The sequence below is a fragment of the Grammomys surdaster genome, unplaced genomic scaffold (assembly GCF_004785775.1).
Source record: "Grammomys surdaster isolate TR1022 unplaced genomic scaffold, NIH_TR_1.0 125690, whole genome shotgun sequence".
NCBI lineage: Eukaryota > Metazoa > Chordata > Mammalia > Rodentia > Muridae > Grammomys > Grammomys surdaster.
In genome coordinates, this window is record NW_021620526.1 from 433,056 (window position 1) to 451,820 (window position 18,765).

General features: G+C 36.8%; 1 protein-coding gene across 1 annotated transcript in view; it reads left to right on the forward strand.

Annotated features, from left to right (window-relative positions):
- Window positions 1-18,765, forward strand: part of Gabra3 (gamma-aminobutyric acid type A receptor alpha3 subunit) — a 158,665-nt gene that overhangs the window by 7,795 nt on the left and 132,105 nt on the right. The window contains exon 2 of the mRNA XM_028787990.1: window positions 4,068-4,189. Within this exon, the coding sequence (XP_028643823.1) occupies window positions 4,068-4,189 (122 nt within the window). The remainder of the gene's footprint in view (window positions 1-4,067; window positions 4,190-18,765) is intronic.

The window sequence follows — 18,765 nt, forward strand, 5'->3', positions numbered from 1 at the left end:
CAGAGCAGAATGATTTATTTTGTCTCGGAGTTTCAGAAATTTTGGTCTGAGGTTACTTGGATCCATTGCTTTTAGACCTGCAAATAGTGAACTAGAATATCATGGCAGAGTGTGTCCCCTCCACTCCTGACTCCCCACCCTAGCATCCCCCCACACTGGGACATCCAGCCTTCACAAGACCAAGGACCTACTCTTCCACCGATGCCTGACAAGGCCATCCTCCCGTACATATATGGCTGGAGCCATGGGTCTTTAAAAATAAAGTTTAAAGCAATGAGAAAAAATTTAAACAAATACATATAAAAGTAAAAATTTTAAAGATTAAAAAAAGAATATCATGACAGCCACTTATTTCTTAGTTTCTATGAAAGAAGAAAGAGAGGGAAGTGATAGAGAAATAGTTCTCTCTCTCTCTCTCTCTCTCTCTCTCTCTCTCTCTGTCTGTCTCTCTCTCTCTCTCTCTCTAAGGGGATACTCCTAGTGACCTGTTTCCTAATAATACATAATACAAAGTATTGATTCACTTAATAAAGTTATCTCCCTCACAGTACAATCATGTCTCAATATAACCATTAGCTGAGGACAAAAATAGTCAAAATAAGAGCCTTTTGGAGGAATGCTTTACTTCAGGAACACAATAGATTATATAGATATGCCCTAGCCTGTTGCAGGAGGTATTAGAAAGATGGCAGTTTGCTTCCAGGCATTGCTGCCAGCCCAGCTCCCATATGTAGCCAACACCGACCAGAGCTCCAGAGTTCTAGAATCTCACCACCCAGCTCTCTAAGTCCCTACTAGTGGGTCACTACCACTCCATTCCCTTGCTTCAAAACCCCACGGCCTTTGAGGGGCACATCATGTAAACCCAGGCTTTGTAGCCATACCTTTCTCTCTGGAACTCGGTCGAGTCTAGTCTCCGCAAGAAGAAAAACACCATACAGAGTTTACAAACAAAGGTAACTCAATCTCTGAGTGCAACAACTAAAACCTAAGGGAAACTCTACTACTACATCTTGTCCATGTGCTCACCCTGTCCAAAAAGACCCTCTCTCTCTCCTCCTCCTCCTCTCTTTCCATGTCTAGCCAGGATCCTCCTACTCTCCCAGTGACTGGCTCCTCTATTCATAGGATATTGGTTTACAAGAAGTCACCTGAATATGTGAATCACTCCTTGTCTGCAGCCCTCCCAGGAGAGCTGAAGTTAATATCAAAATGCAGGCAGCAGAGCTATCCACAACACTTGCCAAATCCCATTCTTTATTCATTAAATACCTCCTGGAAAGACAGTACAATGTGTGCAATTGGATTGTAGGTGTTTTTTTAATTACTTTCTGAATATATAATGAATATTATAATGGTTGAATCTTTGACTTCCCAATTCTGGAAAAGACTGCTCTTGGAGAATGAAAACCTTGAGGACAATAAGAAATGAAATAAATTGATCTGGCCATAATTTCTCATCTAAAAGTGAAGTAGTGGAATTCACAACTGTAAACATATATTCAGAATAAATTATATAATGCTATCAATGTCAGGCTAAGGAACTGGAATTCTATTTCATAAGCCTTCAAGGTATACGAAAACCTTGAGTGCAGTAGAGAGAGATAATCTGCCAAGCATTTTAGATTTCTTTTTTAAAAATTCTATTTTTCTTCTAGTAAACATGCAAAATTAGGAAAATTGCCATTCTTTTAATAAAGTGCATTTGTCTTCTCTGTGGGTTGTTTTATGAACTGCATCATCAGCAACTCTGCAGCTGTGCTTCTCTGGCTTTTCCTGAACGTAAACACACTGGGATCTTTGATGAGGTTGAACTAATGCTGATACTACTGATAACCTGTACTTACTATGTATGTAGTCTATGAACTTTGTCTCATAGCCTAAAAGTACACATCTTTTAAAGGTTTCTCATTTCATAATTAGATTTTTAAAAATTTATTTATTTTTATTCTTTAATCTTTAGGGTAGGAATTAAGAAAAAGTCCCCAGTTTCAAAGCAATATTCTCATTCCCTCCCAAAGATTTCCAAGGTAGGGAATATTATTTTACATGCAGTTGACATGTCAACATGGATGGGGGACAATTCACAAGGTCCTACCCACAGGTGAAGAGCTGTAGATAATATCTGATGAGAGAGGGTGAATCAATCTTCTTCAGGGACAAGCTCCGCAATAGGTTATCCTGTTCCAAATTTTACATTTAAACAAATGCACATTTAAGCAATACTAAATGGACTTAGAAGAATATATGTATATGTACATATGTTCATCATATTCTATACAACATAATTGAGAGTGAACAGGGATGACATGGGAGGAGTTGAAAAGAGGAGAGGTGTAAATTATTTAAATACAGTGCTCATATATGAAATTCTCAAAATAAACTAATTTTAAAAAAGAAATAAGCCATCTATAAAGTAGTGACAGAACTGACAGTTCAGTTATTTGATTCTAATTTTCTGAAAATACTACCAATATATTTTTAGGATTAAATACATTATTAAATTTGCTTGACTCACAGATAGTGCATTGGCAGACCAATTTTTTATTCTTTATGGAAAACTTCATTATCTTCTTTGATCTAACCAACAGTGATAGGTATGAAGAACAATGGCTACAGCTATGGGATCCATCTCAACAATTGACTACATGTTTAGTTTTATACAGTATCTTTCTTTCATTGGTACTAATGTCTTGAGATGTTTCCTAGGTAAATTAAAAAGGAAAAGAATTATGTGATTTGTAAGGTCCTCAACTATCATGATGTACTATTATCCTAAAGTACCTTTGGATAAACAAAAGCTACAATATCATGTTCTATTTAAGTTATTGAAGAGAAGGTTCAGATTAGCATTCTACTACAAATCAACATTTGATTCACTTTGCAAGAGAAAAATGTATCAGTAACCAAGTAAAATCAGAAAAATTTACTGAGAATGTTTTTGCTTGTACTTAGTATTAACTTTTTATTAGTTCTTTGAGAATCTTGATCAAGTATAAAATCATAGAGAAATATACTAAGAATGTTTTGAGGCTGTATTTAGAATTTTTTAAAAAGTTCAGTGAGAATCCTAGTGTGTCTTTATTATACCCAGTTACTACTCCAACTCCTTCCAGATCCTCTTTTCTGTACACATTCAATCTTGTGTCTTTCCCCTTGTTTTATTTTTACAACTTTCAAACAAATCTGCACTGCCCATATATTGATGAATATGTAGTCTTCCCCTGGAGCATCATGGATATATCAGGGGCTACATTCTAAAAGAAAATTGATTTTCTCTCTCCCAGCAGTCACCAACTGACAATAGTTCCTCAGATAGGCGTTTAAGTGTTACAGCTTGAATGGAAAGATATCCTGGAAGTCAGGAGCCAAGGAATACCACAAAGTCATATTGCACAACAAACATCAAATAAAATATTTATTTGGAAGGAAAAATCTAGGAGGGTGACTGCCTATGTTTTTTTGAGAAGGAGCAGAGAACTGGATAGAACATGTGTTTTATATATGGTTTCTTGAATAGGGGTACTTTTCAGGGTCGCCTTGGATTGGAAGAATTAGGTGGCCTGATCTTGGGGCAAGCTTTAGTTCTTGTAGCTTTAGTATTTTCTAAACTCCTACTGGCTTGGTTGCTCTGTCTTTATATGATGGCAACTGAGGGTAGTTCAAGGTTTTGTCTGACTTCTTTTGTGATCATTTGTCTCTCTGGACTAGATTGGAGGTAAGTTCTCAATAATAATTTTCTTCATTAATTTGATCAATCAAATGTCTGCCATTTATTGTTTCCAGTAACATTGTATCTAGGATTTCTGCATGTATTTTTCTGTTGCTTAGATGAAGCTGGAAAATGTACCTGGCAAATTTTATGCAAGTGTAGAAGGAAAAGTTCAAGTTTTGAGTACTGTTCTTTTCCTACACAGGCAATTATTGTAGCAAATAAGAATTGTTTACTCTGTGGGTCAAGATGTACAGCTATTAAATTTGCCTGGTCTACTTATTGAAATCTTCTAGAATTCGAATGTTTAGTCATGTAATTGTTTCCTATTAAGAACTCTTATTTTTCTTTGTAGACTTTCTCCAAAGCATGCCCCAGATATTCCTGATGATAGCACAGATAACATCACTATCTTCACTAGAATCTTGGATCGGCTTCTGGATGGCTATGATAACCGGCTGCGACCTGGACTTGGAGGTTAGTTACTCTTTTAAAAGCCTTTTGCTAAGATATTGACCCTTAAAAATGTAATAATTTGCCTTCTGTTGATCAAGGGACTTAGTCTATAGTTGAGTTTCTTCCCTCTGAGCATCAGGATTTTATTCTGATCTTTTACTTCAGCAACTGACCTGTCATCTGTTTTTGGAGAATTTATTAAGGAAGACAAATATATTATGCTATGGACTATCTTGAAGGGAAGGTATGAAGGTATATGCTTTTAATTCACCCCAAACAATTTGATTGTCACTAATTCTGTATTCTTTTATTGCTAGAGACTTTATTACATACTTCCATAAAATAAACTTTTATAAAAAATACACATATAACTTAACCTAATCTAATTTTAATTCCATATCAACATTTTCTAATTATAATCAAAATGTTCCTTAAACAGTCGCCCTTGATTTGGATTTTCATCCAGGCTTGAACGTCATCATTCCTCTTCAACATATAATCTGATAATAATCTTTTAATCTCTTATGTTGTTGCTAGGGTGTTCCTTATATGTTTTCGGGAACTAATTAGATCTTCCTTGAAGAATTATTAAAGACTGTGTGTGTGTGTGCATGTGTGCATGTATGTTTGATTTTTAAGGTTGATGTCTACCAAGTTGCACACCCTAGAATTACCATTTTTAGCTTATATTTAATAGGTAATGTATTGCAATAGGCAGTGCATTGAGACTATTCTGATTGCATTTTTCAACTTGTATCAAATAGTTTTAACAACTATAAATTACCTTGCATAAATAATGACAGTGAATTCCATTATTCCTGTACATTTTCCAGTGGGCAGTTTTAAAGGCACAGTATTTCTTTTCCATTATCTAATTAGATAATCACTTGTATGAATTTTCTTATATTATAAGCTGCATTTAAAAATGATATTCATTTTGGTGAATTATTTTTGCTTCCAATTTGTCATATTTTTCTACTGTAAATTATTTTGGTTTGGATTCTGTGTTCTTTTGATATGTTTCTCCATATTTTAAACAATTTTTTAATAGAAGTCATTCATTTTAGGTTTATCTTGTGTGTTGCCTGATTCAGTCTACTAATCAGTCACTTTTCCAGAATAGATCCTTTGTGAGGAGTTATATTTAGAATCTAGGTGTTCTTTTAGCAGCATCATTGCCTCTGTTGGTTTCACTGAGCAGTGCTTAGAAAATGGTAAACAGACATTCATGCATGCATAGACAAGCCATATAGGTAACTATATAGTTATAGATACATTTATATAATATATATGTGTATACATACACATATATATGTACCTAAGTATATATACATATAAATGTAGGTGTTTATGTGTAGAGCATTTATATTCATAATTCTACTTCCAGCTCAGCATAGTAGTTTTAACTGTTATGTTGACTCAGCCTTTCAAAACACTTTCAAGTCACTTTTGGAATTACTACACCCCTACTATTATAATACACATTTGTTAAATAGATTAAAAGATATAGTTGCAGGATTTTATCATTTGTTTTTAGAATGTCTATAGGAGAGTTGTGGGATACAAATAATGCACTGAGGTAGGATAGTATTGGAAGAAGAAATTCACCATACATTAATTGTATTTATCCTTGATTGGTGATTAGGGGAAAGAACAGAGTACCTGACAGATTAGTGTTAGAAAAGTTGGGTGTAGGGGGAAAAACCACTGCTTTTTATTTTGTTCTTTTGGAGTTGTTGAACAGGAAAGGTAGTATAAAGGAGAGAAAGGAGTCATGAAGTGGTGGAAGGAGATAACCTACACCACAGAAGGCCCCTTGACCTTCAAACACATATTATGTAATATGTTCTCCCACTCACAAAATATGTAATTGTCTGTTAAAAATAAATGTCAAAAATAGGAAATGAGACATACTAAATTGAAATTAGAGGGACTTGATTTATCTTCTCATCTTACACAGCAACCTAGAAGTGATTAAACACATTGATCAATGTTCTTCGGAAACCAAACAAAGGTAGCACGTGCAAATTATCATTAAACTGGGGGGAAACAAAGTGAGCTTCACCTGGGAGCTGCCAACTGCCTGCGAGCAGCCCTAATGATACTGCCTACAGGAGCTCCTTAGTGACAAGACAAAGGGAGAAAAACTGGAGGAACTGAGAATATATTAGTCTCTTCAGTTTCGGAGATGTAATCCTTACTACCAGGAACATAAAGAAGTAGCATGAGTATAGGGAGGAGGTAGGTAAGGAGAGAAAGAGGAAGAGAAACAGCAAGACAGAGAACCAGAGAGAGGTCCAGAATTCAGCAAAGGATTCTCTGCAAGTTTTCAGGCAAGTATTGTCAGGTTATTTATACTAGACAACAACCTGAGGTCAGATGAGAGTCAACTGAAAAACAGGGAGGAACAATGGGGTTGAGAATAACTTATGTTTCTACTAAATCCAGCAAAAATTCTAATCAAAGTATAATGAACAAAATACTCATGGGAGGAAATATGGACACAAAGTGGGAGCAGTGACTGAAGGAAAGGCCATTGAGAGATTGCCCCACCTGGAGATCTATCCCATATACAGACAACAAACCCAGACACTATTGCTGATGCCAAGAAGTGCTTGCTGACAGGAGCCTGATATAGCTGTCTCCTGAGAGGCTCTGCTAGAGCCTGACAAATACAGAGACAGGTGCTGGCAGCCAACCATTGGACTGAGCATGGGGTCTCCAATGGAGGAGTTAGAGAAAGGACTGAAGGAGCTGGAGGGGTTTGCAACCCCATAGAAAGAACAACAATATGGACCAACCAGACCCCCCAAGAGCTCCCAGGGAGTAAACAACCAACCAAGGAGTACACATAGAGCAACCCATGGTTCCAGCTGCATATGTAGCAGAGGATGGCCTTCTCTGGTGAGTGGGTGGGTGGGAGAGTGACAGCGCTGGCACTGCCCGTGGTACCAAGCTCAGGCGTAGTCCTGGGGATTAAAGAAATACTCAGACTCGGGTCATCTGTTGTGAGAGAATGCCAATGCCTTTACTGAGCAGGTTCAATATATACACCAAGCCAGGGAAGGAAAAATACAAACTCAGGAAAAAACAGGAACTCAACTGGGGGGCAATAGGATGTCAAGTGTAAATTCCCTTCCTGGGGCACCATTCCTTAGTCAGGATGTTTTGATCCTAGAGGAACCGCAAAATGTTAGTTAGTAGACAGCAGCATATGGAAAGGCTCAGCCAGGGCATAGCAGCCCTTCGGGGTCCTACAGGAGAGTACCCTCATAGAAGCAAGGAGGAGGGGATGGGATAGTGGGTTTCTAGAGGGGACACCAGGAAAGGATATAACATTTGAATGTACATAAATAAAATATCCAATTTTAAAAGAAGAATTTTCAGAAGGATAGGCACTCAGTGAGACTCAGTGGTATTCTAAGACTAAAAACTGATCTAATTATAAATACTAAAGCTTAAAGTTAAGCTTCAAAAGAATAAAACAGGTCAAACCATTTACATGTAACTTTAACAGGATACCATAACAAATGTCAAGAATATATGTGTTTATAGTATAAAACCTAATAGCCAACAAAGAATACTTCACTATGGCTAGTGTCCAGTCAAAATTCATTTAGTATGAAAAAATTATTAAAAATAAAGAGATAACAATTAGTGCAAGTTACATATGTGACTGTGTCAATGTCACTGGTGAAAGAATTAGTAAATGAAGTGTGGTAAAATAGTTCTTACATTTGCATTGAGAATATTAAAATAGAATCAGAAAGCAGGAGGAGGTTGAATAAAGACATCAGTCAACAAATAAACTTCTAGATACAGAAATCCAACATCTGAAATGAAAAATATGCAGCAGAAGGTTGGGCACGACAAATAGAATAATAATATTGGAGACATAGAAAGAGTAGTTACCAAAAATGAAACACAGAGGTGGGGAAGATACAGCATCAGTGTACGTAGGATAGCTTCAAATAGTCTAGTCTAAGTAAAATTGGATTTTCTGACAGGGACATAAAATGAATTTAAAGAAAAATTGTTAAAATAATCTGAGTTAAATGTAATTATAATCTAACACAATGAAAAAGTCTTAAGGAATTCTAAAGACAAGAACATATGGAAAATATTTCACCAAGAGAATTAAACAAAGTGCTTAGAACCAGTGACAAGAAGACAACTGTGAAAAGAAAGAGTAGCTTGTCACCACTAGCATAAAGGCAAAGTTTGGCCAAGAGATTATGGACTGAAACCTCCAAACGTGTGTGAGAAAATAAATATTTCCATTTATACCACTTCATCTCAGGTATTTATTGAAGTAACAGAAAACTAACACTTCTCTGAAACACTAATATTAGAAGTCAGAGAGAGTCAAGTTGGAAAAGTTTATGAATGTAAGAGGAAAGACAGACAGAGGATGGAAGGGTAGGAGTGATGTTGATGCAGTGCTCATATACAAAGTTATTAAAAATAATTTAATAAGTAAAAGGAAAACCAAAAATTTCTCTCTTGTCTCTCTTCCTGGTCCCCCCCTTACACAGCCCCTCCCCCCATATCCCCTGCCAGAGAAAGGTACTTTATTAGCAGATTAAAATTAAAATATTGGGACAAGATGCATTATGTTAGCACAAATGAAAAGAAGACTGGACTCTTTTTTAGTATCAGAATTATATGTAAAGAGCAAATAATACTGATGTGATTAAAGGAGATTATTTCATAACGCTAAAGGGGTTCATTCATAGAGAAGTATGATAATGTAAAACATCTATAAAGCAATATCTCAGATTTCAGGCAAATGAAAACACCTTAGAAAGGACTACAGTTACAAACAGAACAGAGAGAAGAAGTAGATGCAACAGAAAATGAGCACACATTGACAACCAGTCTGAGTTAATGACATTCTAATAAGCAACAATAGAATGAAAGGCTTCTAGGCTTCCTGGTAATATTTACAAAGACAGACCGTATTCTGGTCTATAAAATGAAAAGAATGTTGAAGCTGACACAAGAGGATAGTGAGTCCAGCCATTTTGGGGTACAATGTAACTTTGAGACCATCCTAGGATACTCATATTCTCTCTCTCTCTCTCTCTCTCTCTCTCTCTCTCTCTCTCTCTCTCTCTCTCTCTCTCTCTCCCCCCGTATGTGTATGGAGACCAGATGACAATCCTCATTAATGCCATCTATCTCTTACTGGCCTGGGGCTCACTAATTAAACCAGAATTGCTTCCCAGTGAAGCTCATGGATCCCTGTCTTTGTCTCCACAGCATTCAAATTTTAAGTGTACCCCAACTATGCAGTGATTTTTTTTTTACCTGGATTGTGGGGCTTGAACTTAGGTACTCACGCTTGGGAGACCAGAGTTTTCTTGACAAATAGAAAATAAGAAGTGTTTTCTTGTTTCTTAGCCCCAAGACCATGTCTTTTTAATCCAGGTTCACTCTTAAAATGGAAGAGAAATTCACAATGCACAATGTTTGTTCATTAGCCAAGTATAACTAAATTAGAATTCAATGATATGAATATACTTGGATAATCTGTCACTAGATGGGTACTAAATAGCATACTTCTGTGTACAACCTATGAGTCAAAAAAGAGCTAAAATGGAAAAATTTCAACAATTTCCATGGAAATATATAAACATAAGTAGTGCTAAGAGGATGGCTGCATTTGAAAAGAACCTAAAATCAATATTTCAAACCTTTACCTTTAGTAGGTAATTTACCAAATACTGAATCATTAAATATTACCAAATGATAAAAATATACAAACCAGAATAATCTTTATTTTTTTTTTAGTTCTTTAAGAATTTTTGTACATCTTTTGATCATATTTACTTTCCTTGATCAATTCCTCCTACATCCATCCTCCTTTCTGATCCATCCAACTTTGTGTCCTTTTTTCCTATGCACATTACTTCTAACTTGTATATCCATATATTCTTGGAAGTGCGCTCTTCTACTGGAGCATGGTCAACTTACCAGGGGCTGTATCATTAAGGAAACTTAACTGTGCCTCTTCAAGAAATCATCATAACTCCTCAGCTATGGGTGGAATTTAATGCCCAGCTCCCCTCTTTATGCAAAGATTGGTTTGGTTTGAGCTTACATAGGTCTTGTGCATGCGGTCCTAACCACTGTGAATTTATGTACAGCTGTCCTGCCGTGTCCAGATGATACTTTTCCATGAGCCATATCTGTTTCTTACTGTCATTATCCTCCCCCTTACACAATGATTCCTGAATCACAGGAAGAGGAGATACACTTTTTTTATTGGATTTTTAAAATGTATGTACATTTCAAATGTTATCCTCTTTACCAGTTTCCCCTCCAGAACCCCCCCATCCTTTCTCCTCCTGCTTCTATGAGGCTCTTCCCTCCCCCCAACCCACTCCTGCCTCTCTGCCCTAGCCTTCCCTTACACTAGGGCATCAAGCCTTCAAAGGACCAAGGACCTTTCCTCCTACTGATGCTAGATAAGACAGTTCTCTGCTGTATATGCAGCTGGAGCCATGGGCCCCTCCATGTGGACTCTTTGGTTGGTGGTTTAGTCCCTGAGAGCTCTGGGGAGTCTGAGTGGTTGATATTATTGTTCTTCCTATGGGGTTGGAAATCCCTTCAGCTAAGAGGATGTTCCATTTAGGGTTGAACATTCTGGACTCTGTGTTAATTACCATTGAATGCAAATAGAAGCTTCTCTGATGGGGGCATCAATGGATACATTAATTTATGAGTATAACTATAAATCATTAGTAGTTGGTTTAATGCTATATACATGCTAGTAGTTTTTTCCCTAGGAACTGTGACCTGTATTCCTGTATGTTCTTTGCCCAATAATGAGTCCAGTTCTGGAATTCATCTTGTACAGTGCGACTTAAAAATCCAACCAGAACATCATTGCTTTCTTCCATGATATTCACACCACTATTTTACAATGGGCATGTCTTTTCTAGGCCAGTCATTTTGTAGCTTCGAGAGTTCACAGCTAGGTAAGATTGATGACTCCTTCACTATAGTAGTATGCATAGCACCTTGCAGCACTCAGTAGTGATGAAGCTTCTATTTGAGTACCAGCTATATTTTTTTCTATGTCCTATTTTTCAAGTATATAGTGTCTTCAGCTATAGGGTTTTAAGTTCAGTATGATAACCAAGAGCATGCCTTTAATGTTTAGAGATCTATGGGACATCACTGGCTAACAAACAAAAGAGGTAACATATTTCTGAAACTAGGCTTTTTATTTGTTAGCCTGCCACTCTAGTGGAGCCATTCTTTATTCATTATAACTGGGTGATTTGGGTGTATTTTCATGTTTCAACTTTTCAGTTATTTATGTAGTCTAGATATTAGCTTCCTGTCTGAGGTTTAGGTATCAAAAATTTTCTCCCTTTCTCTATCTTCCTTATTTTTATGATCTAGTATTTACCCTGGGGTTTTCCTACTAATTTTGTGCTTTCAAGTAAGACTTGAAAGTCCTTAAATCCTTAAGGAATTTGAATTGCATTTTGTAACTACTAATAGATATTGATCCCATTTTATTCTGGTATCCCTCTTATTCCAGCACAATTTAATGAAAATACTAACTTTTTTCCAATTTGCATTCATAACACTTGTATTTCAAATCACTTGACTATACTTATCACAGTACTCTGTCTTCTGTCTTACATGTCTACTTTATGTCAGTGAATTTTTTTTACAGTGTTTTTTTTTTTTTTTAACCATAGCTCTGTAGTATCCTTTGGAGTCTGGTAGTACAATACCTTTTGCTTTGTTCATTTTACATGGAATTGCTTGCATACTTCCTGGGATGTTATGTGATATCACATAATTTTAGAGTTATTTTAGTTCTTTCAAAACTTAATTGATATTTTTATATGGTGGGCATTGAACTTGCTTAACTACAATTCTTTCAATCTATGGAAATGGGATAACTTCTACTTTCTTTGTACTTTTCAGTTTCTTTCCTCATTTTTTGTAGTTTTCACTGCAGTGAACCTTTGCCTCTTTGAATTTATTGTTAAGTATCTAAATTTTATACCTATTACAAGTGAAAGTGCTCTATTACTTGTTCAGTGACTTGTAAGTCACTATTGGCATTTAGCAATTCTGCAGATGTCATCCAGACTATTGGGGCATTTTTGTTTGTTCTACATATAAAATGATGTTACTTACAAAACAGTGAGAATTTGACTTCTGCATTTCCATGTTGGATGCTCTTTATTTCCATCACTTTCCTAATTACTATGCCAATGTCTTCCAGTAGTATCTTGAGTAAAATTGATGAAAGTAGCCATTTTTAGCTTTTTCCTGATCTTAAAGAAAAAGTTTTGGATTTTTTTCATTTAGCATTATGTCAACAACATTATATATATTAAATTTTTAAAATTAGGTGATGGGTTGAATTTTATCAAATGCATTTCCTGAATCTATTAAAATCTCTTATTTTTAGACAAGATCTCACTATGTGTCCCTGCCAGCCCTGGAACTCACTATGTAATTAATACTGGCTTTGAACTCATTGAGGTCTGTCTACTTTTGTTTCCTATGTGCTAAGATTAAGGAGGTTTGCCATAATGCTTGGCCAGTCTTTTAATCAATGTTTTTCTAGACCCAATGAGTTGTTATGTTGTGATGTCTGCAAAGGCATATCACCCTGCTATTTTAATCTGTAGTCTTTCTTTGTGTCTTCTGAATGAGGGTATTATACAAAACCATCCATCTGGAAGAAGAATTAGAGTACATCTGTGCCTCTTAGTTGTCTCTGTAGCAAACAGATCACTTATTGAAGGTGTTTACTTGGGAATTAGAGAAACAATTGAGATCCCTTTGAGACATATTATTCTCTGACTCCTAAAATTTATTTTCTTTATAATATTGGAAAAAAAATCCCTTCTTGAAACTAGCTTCTGGAAATTATAATACAATGTTCTCTGGAGAGATGGAATTAGAAACCTGGGATGTTTCTAAGAGTTCATATCACTTGTTCTTTTCTTCTCTTTCTTTAATTAGCCATTCTTGAAAATTTTAACTCTACTGGTCTCATTTGTTTCCTGGTCTCACTGAATTTTCTTTGATATAAGAAAATCACAACACTTCCATAAAGGATCCAAGCATTCACAGATGTGTAAGACATTTAAGGAAAACATTTTCCATCGACATATTATACTGTTGAATTTCTGGGATGAGTGAGTAATTGTTAGGCAAAAGGATAGAATCTAACCATTAGTAGTGGATATTATTCTCTGGTTAAAAAAGGGGGGGTTTCACGGGTTTTATCAATTGCCTTTTTGGGATCCAACAGTTTTCCTTCTTTCCTGATATCAGTACTGAATTAAAAAAATGCTTCAAAAACTGATGCAGGTCTGGGAAAGATTGCTCAGTCAGTAAAATGCTTATTGTGCAAGAACAAGGAACTTGGTTTGATTTCTCAGAACCTACTTAGAAGTCTCGACATAGAGTGCATGTATGTAATCCCAGTGCTGGTGGGGCAGAGACAAGAGAATTCTTAGGTTCACCAGACAGGATTGGCTGTATTAGCAAATATGAGGTTCAATTAGTATCCTATCTAAAAAACAATGTGGAAAGCAACTGAAGAAGACACATGATGTTGATTTGTTGACTTCTGGCCTCATTGTGCATATGTTCTCTGTCTCTCTCTCTCTCTCTCTCTCTCTCTCTCTCTCTCTCTCTGTCTCTCTCTCTCTCTCTCCCTCCCTCCCTCCCTCCCTCCCTCCCTCCCTCCCCCCCCTCTCTCTCTCTCATTAGTGCAAAGGTTAGATATGTAAAATGTGTTCTAGGTACAATATTCCTCCTAATTTTCCTTTCCTATTTTCTCTAGGTGGTCTAGAGTGTAGCCCAATTTCCTATAAACCTTCCCATTTCCACCACATTATCTTTTACCACAGCCTCTCATGTTTGTAAATGCCTACTTCATTACAAATTAAGTGAATTCTTTTCTGGCACAGATTTAATATTTTTCTGTTCCATAGCTGAATGTTAAAGAGTGACACAATTTGTTTGAGCGGCATCTTCATTATACTAGTTGAGCTCCTGTTTTTAGGAGTGCTACCCAGATCCTATCAGCTTAGTTTTCAGCCAAAATAAAATGCATTTGGGACTACAAATTTATATGTGCATTAGAGCCTCTACCTCATAAGTGGCATATTGAGGGACAAAGGGAACAACCCACTTCCAAGCCAAAGTTTTCCAAAGTTTAGTTTCAGTAACAAGTAGCACAAGCTAGTGTGAGAAATCCTGCTGTTCCATGCCCATGTGGAAAATAAAAATTCAAGTGAAATATGGAGCCAGACGGTTTCTGGAAGCACAGGTATGGAATGGTTTCTCTCTCACTGAGCTAGGAGGGCAATAGGCAAGAATGGCTTAGCTCTTGTTTTAAACATCATAAGATCTTACATTCCTTCTTAAAATTTAGAAGATTTTCATATATATATAAAATTTTCTATATGCCATTAAGACCAGTTCCAGAAATTTCAAACGTTTATTTAAAAAGAAATATCCAGTTCACTGACAAATAGGTTTGTAGGGCCACTGGTGCTCTCGTGGTGCCAGGAGTAGCATTTGAGTAGGTTTTTTTTTTCATGGATTTCATCAGATTATACGTATAGATGATTGTGTCAGTTTTTCAATTTCATAACATCTCACAATCTTGTTTCCTTTTTATTCCAAAGAAATAATTATTTTGCTTGTTTTTTTAGACATATTTTCTCTGTGTATACCTGGCTGTCTTGGAACTCAGGGTGGCCTAAAATTCACAGAAATCTGTCTGCCTCTGTCTCCAGAGCACTGAGCTTAAAGGCATGTATCATTATTTCTATTATATTTTTAAAAATTGATTTTTCTTTCCTCCCTCAGTTGATTCCTTGGGTATCTCAACATCTGCTCTAGGAATATTTGTCTAAAAACTGGAATGGTGTCACTACTGACAGGTGATTTACAATATTAATCCACGTCTAGAATAGCCCATCCCTTTTGTGCATTATTTCCAATTACAGAATTTATCAACTATCATATCAAGGGATGTTTTACAATCTTTCTTTTTGTGTGTGTGAGACAAGGTTTCTCTGTGTAGTTGTAGCTGTCTTGAGACTTGTTCTTCAGACCAAGCAGGTTTCAAACTCAGAAATCTGCCTGCTTCTGCCTCTCAAGTGCTGGGATTAAAGGCATGTGCCACCATGCCTGCCTGCAATATTCTTTTTCTATCTTTAGCTTTCTGGAAGTGTTTAATGGGAAAGTGATAATTTTTCAAATTCATTCTTGTGTATCGTTTATATGTTTTGTTGTTGTTGTTACTGTATACTGAGTCAGTAGTTGAAGCACATTGGTTTATTTCAAACATTTAAGCCAACATTTTTTTTTTGAAAAATAATTCTACAATATATTCATGGTAGGTTTGATATGTGATGATTTAAGTCAGATTTGTTTTTATTTTTCATAATTTTTAAGTTATAAATAGTACCTCAAAATTCCAGATAAATTTTAAAATCAACTTACTAGTTCTTAAAAATATTGTAGATGGTTAGCTACAGCAGTTGGCAATTTTTTAAATGTATAGGCCATACTGGAACAAGTTCAATTCTTTTCTTTTTTAAAATTTTTCTGTTTTTTTATTGGATATTTTATTTACATTTCAGATGTAATCCCCTTTCCACCCCCCCAGGAACCCCCTATTCCATTCCTCTTCCTCCTGCTTCTATGAGGACATGCCCCCACCCACCCACTCTCACCTCTCCACTCATGATTTCCCCCACACTGGGACGTCCAGCCTTCACTGGACCAAGTACTTCCTCACCCACCTATGCCTGACACTGTCATCTTCCCCTACATATACAGCTGGAGCCATGGGCCCCTCCTTATGTGCTCCCAGGTTGGTGGTTTAGACCCTGGGAGCTCTGGTTGGTTGGTATTGTTGCTCTCCTCATGGGGCCACAAACCCTTTCAGCTCTTTCAGTCCTCTCTCTAACTCCTCCATTGGGATCCCCATGATCAGCTCAATGGTTAGCTGTGAGCATCCACCTCTGTATATGTCAGACTCTGGCAGACCTCTAAGGAGACAGCTATATCAGGCTCCTGTCAGCATGCACTTCCTGACATCCACATCAGCGTCTACCTTTGGTGACTGAACAAGGGATGGATACCCAGGTGGAGCAGTCTCTGGACGGCCCCTCCTTCAGTTTCTGTCCCACACTTTTTCATCATATTTGCTCCCATGAGTATTTTGTTACCCCTTCTAAGAAGGGTCAAAGCACCTATACTTTGGGCTTCCTTGTTCATGAGCTTCATGTGGTCTGTGAGTTGTATCTTGGATATTACATAGGGCACAGTACTTTAGGTGCCTCATTAGCGCAGTGGGTAGCAAGTCAGTCTCATAAAGTTCAATTCTTTCACCCGGTACTTAAAAACTCCAAAGTGTTCAATCCATAATCATTTATTTATTTATTTATTTATTTATTTATTTATTCATTCTTCTATTATATAATATGTCCTGATTGCAGCCATCCCCCATTTCCTCTACTCTGCCTATTTCCCCTTCACCTCCCTTCTTCCCCAGATCCATCCTTCATGCATTTCCCTTCATAAAAGAGAAAAGAGCAGGCGTCTCAAGGGATATCAACCAAACGTAGCATAACAAGATGTAATAAGAAAAGGAATAAAGTCTCTTATCAAGGGTTGATGAGGCAACCCAGTAGGAGGAAAATGTTCCCAAGAACAAGCAAAAAATCAGAGACACCATGATTCCCACTCTTTGGAGTTCAACACAAAACCCAAGCTAAACAATCACAACATATATGTAGAAGAACTAGGTCAGACTCATGCAGTCTTATGATTATTGCTTCAGTATCTGTGAGCCTCTATGAGCTCTGCTTAGTTGATTCTTTGGGATAATCCACTCTCTTTTTGTTAAACCTGACCTCTTAGTATGGAATTCCTAGCTGGTCTGAAGGTTAACTGTGGCATTTGCTATTTCTGTCTCCAAGTCGTGTATTCTAGATGCTTTGATAAACATGATCAGTATATGTCTCTGCCATTCTATATATTATGGGTCATTCCACTTAAAGTTTTAATAAATTCAGATACTAGTATCAGTGAGCTGGTAAATGATGTACAGAATGTTATCTTTTGAATGAGCTTCCAACTTTTCTAAAGTAGTTTCCCTTCTAGAAGGACAATAACTGCTTATTTATCATCTCTGAGAATTATCTACTGAGCTTCTTTGTAAATAAACCTACCAAGAAAGGCAATGTCCCCACTTTAGTAACCCTTCTTAAAACATTCTGCTTGCAACTGGTAATGATTGTGAAGGCACAGATTTATTTGCTTGCACTTGAACAGTACTCCCATCATAAGATGAACCTCTGGAAGTCTACTTACTTTATCTTCAAGTACTTTTATATTATCTGGTTTCAAGGTCTTTCAGAAGCCTGAGCACTATCCCTCTCCACTAGCTTTCTGAAATTGCATTCTATTGAAGCTTATGTGATCCTGTTTAAAAAGCAAGATTTTTAAAAAAAAAATTTTTCAAATCGTAATTTTTACTTATTCATACAGGGGTTATAAACACAAAAAGGCAGGATGGGGGGAAGGGGATGACACCGGAGTGCGAGTGTTCAGGGGGAGTACAAATATCTTTCAGAACAGGGTATCGGCTGGGTGAAGGTTCAAGGGACAGGTCGCTATGACTCTGCCTATGATTCACTTGTCCTTATCTAAGTTGGTATTGTCTGCCAAGGCTACCTATTTACAAGGTCTATGACTACTCAGGCTGGTAAATTTCCACAAAAGCTGCCTGTTTACATTAGCTTATAGCCATCTGTTACAATGTTTATCCACTGAGACCCAAGACTTGGTGTTAGTATACATGTCTGACAGGCCTATTGCTGATTTTAGGCCTATGGCTGATTTTAGGCCTACAGTGTGTAAGCAGGGCTGCCCCTGACATCTCCTCCCTTCTCTAAGTATAGAAGGGCTGTGGCAATTCTAATCTTGCGAAGGCGGGGATAGAGGCTTGACCTCCAGTAATTGAAGGGGACTTTGTTATGGCTCCGGTCCCCCTCTGGTTGTCCAGTGAGGCACGAGGGTCATACCCATCCTGATGTCAAAAAGCAAGATTTTATTCTGCCAAATTTTTGGGTACCTTAACAAAGTCAGTTTGATGTTTAATGCAATAAAAATACAGATTAATTTTTACTAATCAAAGGATTGTTACACAACACTGTGAATATACTATATGTAGATGGATTGAATAGAGCAATTTATGTTACATGGATTTCATTGCAGTGCATAATGTAGAAAAAGTATTCACTCCATGGTTTTGTCTCCATCAACCACTACCAAATGGTTTAGAGTGCCGTATGATTCAGCATTCCTCTCATATTTGTTCCAGAAAAGTGTTTGGTTTGTTAATTTCATTGATCCTTTTCTCTGTTTTAAATCTTTGAGTTTCAGTTCTAACACAGTCATCAGTAGTAGAGCAGTGAACATTCAGGGTTAGGGGTAACTATAATTAAAGGGACCTGTGCTTCTGGTACTGGGTCAAATTGAAGAACTTTCCCTGTGTGAGGTAGGACAATACGTGTAACAGATAT